We start from the raw sequence: 10,870 nt of genomic DNA on the forward strand, positions 1-10,870 counted from the left end.
TTCCCATTCGATTAAAGTTCTTGAGTACAGCATCATATAGAAGACAATATCCAGATAACATAATACAGTGTATATTAAAAAAAAAAATATTGAAGTTTGGAATTTGAGAACGACTGACCCGAAGATTTCATGACTTTCTTGTCCTTTTAATTGTTGTAATATCACAAAATTTAACATAAATATACTTTTAGAGGAATGCGGTTGTTGTCGGCTATATAATGGTACGCGTTACCGCATTCATTATAATTACTACGACCATCCACTTATTATAGAGAGAGAGCGTCCATCAGACCTGGCTGTAATACTATTCAGGTTTCTAAACGCGACGGGGTTAGATTTGATATTGGGTAATAGGAGAGGGCACAATAGACCTAGGACCTAGACGTAAGTCACAGTAATCTTCAAATTGTATTCCAATCTAATCTATACATTTTAATGGAAAAACTTCTTGAGGTTTTATTATGATTTTATACATATGAGATTTTATTATGTGTATAAAAACGCATACTTTATGAATTCATACGGATTATAGTAAAAGATTCAACATTTATGCTAAAGTCTGCAAACTTAACTAACTTAAAGAATTAAAAATATAGTAGTTAATAATTTATAATTGACAATATAAAAAATAAGTTAAATTAGTATTTATGTATATTATATATATATACTATATATATGGAATATATAAAGAAATGTTAGTTAGTTAATACTATATATTTTCTTAACATTTTCAATGTATGCAAAGCGTTACGTGTTTTTCTTTCCACTTTGCATTGCACCTGAAGACTATCAAATGATTCGTCATCATTTCGTTTGTGCAACAGGTGTTGTTGGTAAATTTTGATTTATTGGATTCTCAACATTACGTTTCCGATTACTTGCTACTTTACTAGTATTGCCATTTAATTGTGCTGATGCTGTTGCGGTCGGCGCACTATTATTGGTCGTAGTGCTGCCTACCATCATTATGGAAATTGGATTTTTCTGAACACCGGCGTTATTTTTTCTAGTTGCCAGTGTTATGCTACCGTTAGTATTGGATGAGTGTGCCGTTGCGGAGGTACCGTTAATTGCTGCTGTGGGACTAAAATCGCCACCCTCATTCAAATAAATATCCATGTGATCTACTGTGTCGGAATTTGCAAAATTGTGATCACGACGATCACTTTTCTTCCAAATATAATAGAACTGCACCAGCTCACGCATAGTACGGGTACGCACCTTTAAACAGCGACGAATTGCTATAAATTAATGCTCCATGCGTTGCATCTCATTTGAGATTATACTTGCCTGATTTTGGCGTATTTTGTAAAAATCTTTGCCGAACTTTTGTATACCCTCCTCGAATTTATGACACTCTTCTTCTGACCACAGGCTCATCGAACCGGTCAGTGGCAGGGCATTTAGACGTTTGCGCCGTAAGGCCTCTTTGAAGTCATAACCGCATTGAACGAGTAAATGTAGAGCCTGTAGCGTATAGATTATTATTAACAAATATTTTTAAGAAAAAAAAAAAAACCAAAAATTTCTTTAGCCAAGCAAACACACCTGCTCATTATCCTTAATCACAGCAGTTGCATCAGCGCTTTCAACTGATAACGCAGTAACGGTGCTCTGCACGTCATCCGCTTTATTTTTTGGAGCTAACTCTTTGTTTTCGACGTCGACGCCATTTGTTGCAATATTTGTTGGGTCTAACGCTACATCCTCTGCATTAGTAGTTTGGCTGGACTCCTCACCTTCCTCGTCGCCATTATCCAACAAACTTGATGGTTTGATATCCCGTGCTTTAAGCAAGTATTCTTCTACTTGCCGCTCGCTAACCTGACTGGGTTCCCATATCAGTTTATCTTCATTTTCATAGGGTAACACATCGCCATATTGTGATAAACCGTCGGGTATGGTTGCTTGATATGAAGCACCTACCATAATAGTTTTCTTTACATAATCGCTGTCAAATTCATCTTCTTCCTCCTCTTCTGCATCATTAACATCTTCCTCATTATCATCTTCGCAGAGTAGGTCGATTTGTGCATCTTAAATTATCATTTCATTAAAAATATGTATACTGTAAATATTATCGTAAAACCAACCTTTTTCAGTAACAACTTCCGAGTTTAATACTTCTGTAAAAGACTCCTCTGGGTAGAGGTCCATTAGGTGTGTGCGGCGATGTTTATTTTTTTCTTTATTTTCTGCAAGTCCTTTTGTTGTTTCCACGTTTTCGACAGTTTCAGCTGGCTTACAATCGAATTCCTCTTCCTCTAAGCATTCCTCATTATCATCGGACATGTTTGGCTCTACTTTTTTGGTAGTGTTTTCTTCATCACCACTCTCTTCTATCAAAATTATGTCACTTGTCGATCTTTCTGTAGTATTTTGTGCATTATCTTCAACTGCTTCTAAAGTAGCTGCTGCGTGTTCTTCAGCAGTAACAGCTGTTTCACTTGCCACTTTGCGTTGTTTGGAATTCTTACTACCACCTGCTGACCGCTTCTTTTTTCTATATGCACCAATGTGTACTGGCACAGGAGGTGCCACTTGATATTTTGCCAACAATTCTTCTAAAGGCATTTCACTTTCCTCTTGCAATGTAGCTATTTCATCATTAGGGTCTTGTTGTTCCGCAGCAGCTAAAGCTTCTTCCTCATTCAATGTTTGTTCATCATCAAAATCGTTGACCATCATATCAATGGATGGCTCAAATGTGGCATCTGCGCTGCTGTTTCCTTGTGAGGTCGATGTAGACGATGCTGGTGATAACGGAGCAGCAAAGGTTTCTAAAAGTGTTGATATGGCAATGGGTGATTTATTGCGGCGTTCGCGTTGTTTGCGCGGGACCGTACAGTCGGTTTGGTAAGAAATTTCACCAGAATCCGTTGGCGCAAGCATATCACTTGGTGTATCAGTAGGCGTCGATTCGATTTCCTCTTTTACTGTTTCGAAAGAGTTGCTAGCCATTATTTCGGCGACTGGCTCTGGCGACATTTTATTTTAGTATGAAATTTGTAATTTATAAAATAGTACACAAGAAAAACTTTTGACACATTTGACTTTTGCCAAACTTCAGTCAGAGAACGTGTAATATAGAGAAGGTCCAATTGCGGACCAGCGTGTGAATTGTCAAAACCTAACAAAACACGATGAGCGTGTTTCACCTCAGCCAGCTCGGAAGGAGAAATTTTAACAGCGTCACGTTAACATTGCTGAGCATTAAATGAAAAATATGCTCAGAGATTTACATTTCTATTATATCGGAATGTTAGCCCGTTTGCTTATATATTGATACATTTATATGCAATCATATGTGCTAATATGATATTTATTTATGACTGCATGCAAAATTTATTCAATTCAAATAAATTATGCGATTTCAGAGGCATATTTGTCATCAAAATGGTTTAATGTAATGGTTAAATATGTAATGTTTTAAAATAATATACCTACTTTCATAAAAAATGTTTTTATTTTTATATTAAATGCATTTCTTACAATACTAAAATTAACTACGTATTTCATTATGTGAGTCTTGTATATATCTACATGTAAACAAAAGCGCTTACGTACATATGTAGATGCATATGTATCGTTATCACTTATCAGTGAAGGACATATGCACGTATTGCTACAAATGCATATACATAAATATGTTTGTATGTCATCGACGAAGAAGTAATGCATACACAAACTTACATTCGCATATGCGTACGCGTAAGTTTGTCACCATCACAAAAAATCAAAAGTATTTTCTACAAAAACAACAAGCGCCTCAAACGCATAAGCAGAATCACAAGTCAATATGGCAGCCAATCAACGCAGCCAAATTTTGTAGTAAATACAACAAAAACATTTTCATTCATGAACGCAAGCGCACATTCACTTGGCAAAGTTGCTTCATTCATAAAAGTAACGCCATACACACCTCCCTGCGCATGCCATGTCTACAAACGACTTTTCGCGACGATGACAAAAATCATAAATTGAAGATTTTTCTAATGTTCCCTCCAGAAGGAAAATTTACACCATCGCAAAAACCTAGGTACAAAAATGCCAACATAGCCCTTGAGTCGATTTAAAATATTTTTCAGCAAAAATTCTGATTTGAGGCTCGCAAAAATTTATGTCGATATGTTTGCATGCTCATACATATTCATACATATTTACGACAAGCCGATTTTCTACCAACAACGCAATGTTGCGTCGTTTTGACGTCGCGCAGGCGGCCATCAAACCTTCGACACATCGAGCTTTACAGAGGCGTTTCAAGTGATCCCTCCCTAATTATAAATGCGCTAATTATGTATTGTATAGTATTGACCTACAATTAGCAAATACAAATAATTAAATGTATTTAAATATTCTACCAATGTATTATGCCATATTTCAATGTACTACGACTGATTTCTGTAAGAATCAAGACATAAAAATTCAAACGATAACATGAGTTGGGGACCTGGACCCCTTCCCTTCGAACGTGCGACACTGCTTTGACTTGAGAACAAAAAATCACAATTTGCGGCCATTCGTTGTCTGTGGCAACGAAGATTTTACAACAAACCATGAGGCTCATATTTACGCACTTATGCATGTAAACAAATTTACAAACATTATGCGTATGGTTCTTTCGATTTTGTTTACATGCACACATAATTACAAATTATGCGCCAACTTTTATTCTTTTGGTATATTATCGAAACTTTTAATAACCAAAGAAAATAAATATTCATATGTATGCAGTATATAATTATATTATATTTTAACATATCTATATAAAATAATTATTTCATTATATACTTCAAACATTTTATGGAATAAATCATAAAGTTTTGCATATATACGTATGTATTTTGATATTAAATGTAAATGAAATTATATAGCGAGTCGTTTGCGCACTGTATATAAGCGAATCTGTAAGCGTACAGTTATTAACATTCAAATTAACACAATTTTTCTCATTTAACACTGAAACCGCTCAATTCTGCTATTTTCGAGTGCGCTGATGTTAAACCTGTGGTGAAACACGCTAATAATTTTCTGTGGTGAAACACGCTCATCTTGGCGAGTACCCCTGCGAAAAGAGGACCACTTTGACAATCGGCACACCATGAACCTTCTCTATATTTAACGTTCTCTGCTTCAGTATAGTTGTGTTTTACCAGAGAACGTTAAATATAGAGAAGGTTCATGGTGTGCCGATTGTCAAAGTGGTCCTCTTTTCGCAGGGGTACTCGCCAAGATGAGCGTGTTTCACCACAGAAAATTATTAGCGTGTTTCACCACAGGTTTAACATCAGCGCACTCGAAAATAGCAGAATTGAGCGGTTTCAGTGTTAAATGAGAAAAATTGTGTTAATTTGAATGTTAATAACTGTACGCTTACAGATTCGCTTATATACAGTGCGCAAACGACTCGCTATATAATTTCATTTACATTTAATATCAAAATACATACGTATATATGCAAAACTTTATGATTTATTCCATAAAATGTTTGAAGTATATAATGAAATAATTATTTTATATAGATATGTTAAAATATAATATAATTATATACTGCATACATATGAATATTTATTTTCTTTGGTTATTAAAAGTTTCGATAATATACCAAAAGAATAAAAGTTGGCGCATAATTTGTAATTATGTGTGCATGTAAACAAAATCGAAAGAACCATACGCATAATGTTTGTAAATTTGTTTACATGCATAAGTGCGTAAATATGAGCCTCATGGTTTGTTGTAAAATCTTCGTTGCCACAGACAACGAATGGCCGCAAATTGTGATTTTTTGTTCTCAAGTCAAAGCAGTGTCGCACGTTCGAAGGGAAGGGGTCCAGGTCCCCAACTCATGTTATCGTTTGAATTTTTATGTCTTGATTCTTACAGAAATCAGTCGTAGTACATTGAAATATGGCATAATACATTGGTAGAATATTTAAATACATTTAATTATTTGTATTTGCTAATTGTAGGTCAATACTATACAATACATAATTAGCGCATTTATAATTAGGGAGGGATCACTTGAAACGCCTCTGTAAAGCTCGATGTGTCGAAGGTTTGATGGCCGCCTGCGCGACGTCAAAACGACGCAACATTGCGTTGTTGGTAGAAAATCGGCTTGTCGTAAATATGTATGAATATGTATGAGCATGCAAACATATCGACATAAATTTTTGCGAGCCTCAAATCAGAATTTTTGCTGAAAAATATTTTAAATCGACTCAAGGGCTATGTTGGCATTTTTGTACCTAGGTTTTTGCGATGGTGTAAATTTTCCTTCTGGAGGGAACATTAGAAAAATCTTCAATTTATGATTTTTGTCATCGTCGCGAAAAGTCGTTTGTAGACATGGCATGCGCAGGGAGGTGTGTATGGCGTTACTTTTATGAATGAAGCAACTTTGCCAAGTGAATGTGCGCTTGCGTTCATGAATGAAAATGTTTTTGTTGTATTTACTACAAAATTTGGCTGCGTTGATTGGCTGCCATATTGACTTGTGATTCTGCTTATGCGTTTGAGGCGCTTGTTGTTTTTGTAGAAAATACTTTTGATTTTTTGTGATGGTGACAAACTTACGCGTACGCATATGCGAATGTAAGTTTGTGTATGCATTACTTCTTCGTCGATGACATACAAACATATTTATGTATATGCATTTGTAGCAATACGTGCATATGTCCTTCACTGATAAGTGATAACGATACATATGCATCTACATATGTACGTAAGCGCTTTTGTTTACATGTAGATATATACAAGACTCACATAATGAAATACGTAGTTAATTTTAGTATTGTAAGAAATGCATTTAATATAAAAATAAAAACATTTTTTATGAAAGTAGGTATATTATTTTAAAACATTACATATTTAACCATTACATTAAACCATTTTGATGACAAATATGCCTCTGAAATCGCATAATTTATTTGAATTGAATAAATTTTGCATGCAGTCATAAATAAATATCATATTAGCACATATGATTGCATATAAATGTATCAATATATAAGCAAACGGGCTAACATTCCGATATAATAGAAATGTAAATCTCTGAGCATATTTTTCATTTAATGCTCAGCAATGTTAACGTGACGCTGTTAAAATTTCTCCTTCCGAGCTGGCTGAGGTGAAACACGCTCATCGTGTTTTGTTAGGTTTTGACAATTCACACGCTGGTCCGCAATTGGACCTTCTCTATATTACACGTTCTCTGGTTTTACTTTAACGACGTTTAAAATGACATATGCGCTGTACTATCGCTATTATAACGGCGGCATAAATAATTGTTGGCAATGAAGTGAAAAGCAGAGATGTGCAAATCTTAAGACAGTGTACAGTATACATTGAATAGTTTAAATTATTATTTAAAATTATAAAAATATAAAATAATTCACAAGTAAAAAATTAAAAGAATAAACAAAGCATTTATTTATTATATATAAATGATATTTATTTGGAATAACTTTAGGTATGAAAAATATAAAAACAATGACAAAAAAACATATGCATGAATGTTTATGCGTTTGTAGTTAACAGATTCTGATGGTATTTTTACCCATCACAACGATGGCACCTTCATCTTGAATTTCTTTGAGTGCGTCCTCAAATTGCTCGCGTGTAATAAGCTAATAAAATAGTTTATATGATTATATGTTAGCAACTGCTGCAATATTATATAAACTTACAATTTGCGAAGCATCTTTGACCTCTTTAAATAGTTTTTGATATGGAACCGTTGGCACTTTGCCTTTCTTTTTAAGATTTTCCTTAATGGCCATAACAAGATCTGCACGTTTCTTGCGTGCAGCAGTGGACAAACCTGTTGTTAGAATACCCACGTCTATCTTGCCAGAAAGTGGATCGGTGGCAGACTGTTTCAAAGCCTCGCGATGTAATCTATATGAATAAATTTATTTATTAACAACTCTACTAAACAATATATAAGGCCAGTTATTACCTCCAAGCTTCTTCGACATCTTCTACAGTAACTACGTTACTAAGGCGTACTTTGGCGTGTGCTTCTGATAAACGTATTAAACTTTCCAACTGTCTGGGATAAGCGGATATTTGACCGCGACGTGCACCAACTTTGCGCATATCAACATATGCTTGAATGAGACGTTGTTGAGCTTCCTCCGATAAAGTGGGAGAGCAGTGTTCACGTGCATAAGCAATGTAGTCGCGTAATACACTTACATCCTACATAATAATAATAATATTTTATATGATATCTGTATTATGTATGTATGTATATAACAAATACTTACAAACATCGTATCTTCCTCCTCATGTCGAGTCACATAATAAAGTGATACAAGATGATTAGCTAAACGCCGATCGAATTGCTCATCCTGTGGATCTAGCACAAGGAAAATTAAATCAAATCTGGACAATAGTGTATGTGGCAGTTGCACATTGTCGATTATGTTCTTCTTTTTATTCCACTGCGATTCAGCTGGATTGGCAGCAGCCAAAATGGAGGTACGTGCATTAAGCTGGCAAATAATACCAGCCTTAGCAATACTGAGCGTCTGCTGTTCCATGACTTCATGCAGCACACTGCGCGTGGAATCGTTCATTTTATCAAATTCATCGATACAACAGACGCCATTATCAGCCAATACTAGTGCGCCACTAAAATGCATAGAAATTATTAGTGTTGAATATAAATTTTGATTCAAACAAAATACTCACGTTTGCAGCACTAGTTGTCGTGTTTCCGGATCTTTCGTGACATAGGCAGTTAGACCAACAGCAGAAGATCCTCTGCCCGAAGTGTATTGTGAACGTGGTACTAAATTAAAAACATATTGTAGTAATTGAGACTTGGATGTACCGGGATCACCACACAGCAGCAAGTGAATTTCCGCTCTATAAATTAAAAATACTTTGTATAGTAAAAACTAGTTAAACAACAACAATCTTGCCAAGTTTACCTGAAATTTTGTCTGCCTAAAGTAGAATGTTTCTTCTTTGTACCACCGAACAATTGTAATAAAATACCTTTTTTGATATCATCATTTTCATAAATAGAGGGAGCAATTGCTCTAGATAAACGATCGTATATATCGGGTTTCTGTGATAGCAAATGCAGTAATTCAACACGCTCTGGTGTAAAAATGTGCATTTTTCTAAAACAAAATAAATGAAATTATTTCAGGAAGTTAAAAAAAAATTTTTTACTTACCCTTCTTCCTCTTCGTACAAACGGTTGCTATCAACTTTCCGATAATGCACTACGTCCACATGTGTTTTGTAAACGCTCTTAATATTGCGACCCTTATCCTTCAACGGAACAGCGCGATATATACCAGTTACGGTGACACGATCACCAGGCTGTACTTTATCAACCAAATCATTATGAGCATAAAGTAGCACATTGTGTGGCGTTTGACCGGCAGCCATGTCGTCCGGCGACTCTTGCAGTTTTATTAATTGTTTATCTGTGAATTCTGAACGATTGTGCACCAATCGGAAACAGTGATTCGTATTACAATTTGTACAGAGTGTTGGTTGAGCAATGCGGCCTCTATCAACTTCAACAGTGGTGCAGAATGCACAAATTATACATTTGAAGAACGCTTCACGCATTTCCGGAATAACACCGGAGGTGCGTATTACCATGCCACTAATACTCAACAACTGATCCATATCTTCAGGGTTGAGAGAACGCATGTTACGAGTTTTATCAGCATTAAATGGACGCACTTGAATCTGATGCTCTAATACAGCTGCTGGGTAGCGTTCAAAAAACATTTCGTTAACGGCCATATCAAAAGCGGGGATTACTTCCTGTGGGTAACAGATCAACTGCCGATAAAGTGCTTCATCGAATGTTTTCAAATGTGCGCAATTCACATTTAGATAGGGCTCTTCTAGAGTATGAATCTCTTCCAACTTTTGCATATATATTGGTTGATTTATATCTATGTTTTCTGAAATTTCATCCCGTTCTACGTCAGGATCAATGTAACGCATAAGAAACACTTTGAATTTTGTTTTGCATTGATGTACAACAACATTGGTGCCCCAAACAACCATCTGCGGTGTGGCCGACGACTCCGACACAGTATCAGTGCCTTCTGAGGGCTTTTCAGGAATGGTATCCAACTAAAAAAATATAAACAAATAATTTAGATGTAATTTCTAAGTAAAAATTTGCATTAAGTCGCATACTTACACCAGGAGCACCACCTATGGTCACTTGACGCATTCTTTTATCTGTACGTATATCGGGACGTGCTCGCAAAGGTGTACCACGAATGCCCGAACGTGGTGTACGTATAGAACCAATGGAGCTTGGAGTACCATAATTCAATGGTGAACTTAGATCGATTTCACTCATTCCCAGTCCGCGTGCTGGACTAGTTGCTGGTAAACTTAAACCACCCGGTGATGTTGGAGGCAAACTGATTTCCGATGGCTGTTGACTCTGGCGTTGAGTTGTTGGCCCCATGCGCATTGGTGTATCTGTTGCATCCTGCACTACGGGGTCTAGTACGGAACATCGTTAGATCTTTTAATGAGACATAAACAATTTGAATACTTACTACGAGTTGGAGTATGCTCGCCCTGACCTCTTGGTGTAGCCGCACCTTCGGGTGTTCGTGCGGGACTTGACATCTTTAAGAATTTACTTTATATGGTGGCAAAATATTAATGGTTTAACAACAATTGGACACTTCGCACTTATCTTACTATACTCTAAAAAATTCACGCTGTAAATGCGAATGTAAACGCAACTGACAATCAAAAAGGCGCGAAAATTCATATTGACATTTATGAAGCACGATTGCATGTCGGTTTAGAACCTTAAGTGTAACCGGTTTTTCTTGGAGAATACCTCAAATCTTATTTAGGTGCT

At 35.9% G+C, this 10,870-nt stretch overlaps 2 protein-coding genes across 2 annotated transcripts; both read right to left on the minus strand.

The window, feature by feature from the left end:
- Positions 1–501: 501 nt before the first annotated feature.
- On the minus strand, positions 502–3,065 carry Mier1_0 (mesoderm induction early response protein 1). Its single transcript, XM_011192332.3, has 4 exons — positions 2,094–3,065; positions 1,549–2,036; positions 1,291–1,467; positions 502–1,221 (listed from the first exon to the last, which is right to left on the minus strand). Exons 1-4 carry the CDS (start codon positions 2,986–2,988, stop codon positions 805–807), a joined length of 1,977 nt encoding a protein of 658 aa, XP_011190634.1. The 5' UTR covers positions 2,989–3,065; the 3' UTR covers positions 502–804.
- A 4,365-nt stretch (positions 3,066–7,430) lies between these two features.
- On the minus strand, positions 7,431–10,768 carry LOC105217371 (DNA replication licensing factor MCM4). The gene is made up of 9 exons (XM_011192331.3): positions 10,557–10,768; positions 10,187–10,500; positions 9,194–10,116; positions 8,943–9,137; positions 8,701–8,877; positions 8,274–8,640; positions 7,964–8,205; positions 7,692–7,902; positions 7,431–7,631 (listed from the first exon to the last, which is right to left on the minus strand). The coding sequence occupies exons 1-9, from the start codon at positions 10,627–10,629 to the stop codon at positions 7,536–7,538; spliced, it is 2,598 nt and encodes an 865-aa protein (XP_011190633.1). The 5' UTR covers positions 10,630–10,768; the 3' UTR covers positions 7,431–7,535.
- Positions 10,769–10,870: the final 102 nt, after the last annotated feature.

This window comes from Zeugodacus cucurbitae, chromosome 6 (genome assembly GCF_028554725.1).
Source record: "Zeugodacus cucurbitae isolate PBARC_wt_2022May chromosome 6, idZeuCucr1.2, whole genome shotgun sequence".
In the NCBI taxonomy this organism is placed as follows: Eukaryota; Metazoa; Arthropoda; class Insecta; order Diptera; family Tephritidae; genus Zeugodacus; species Zeugodacus cucurbitae.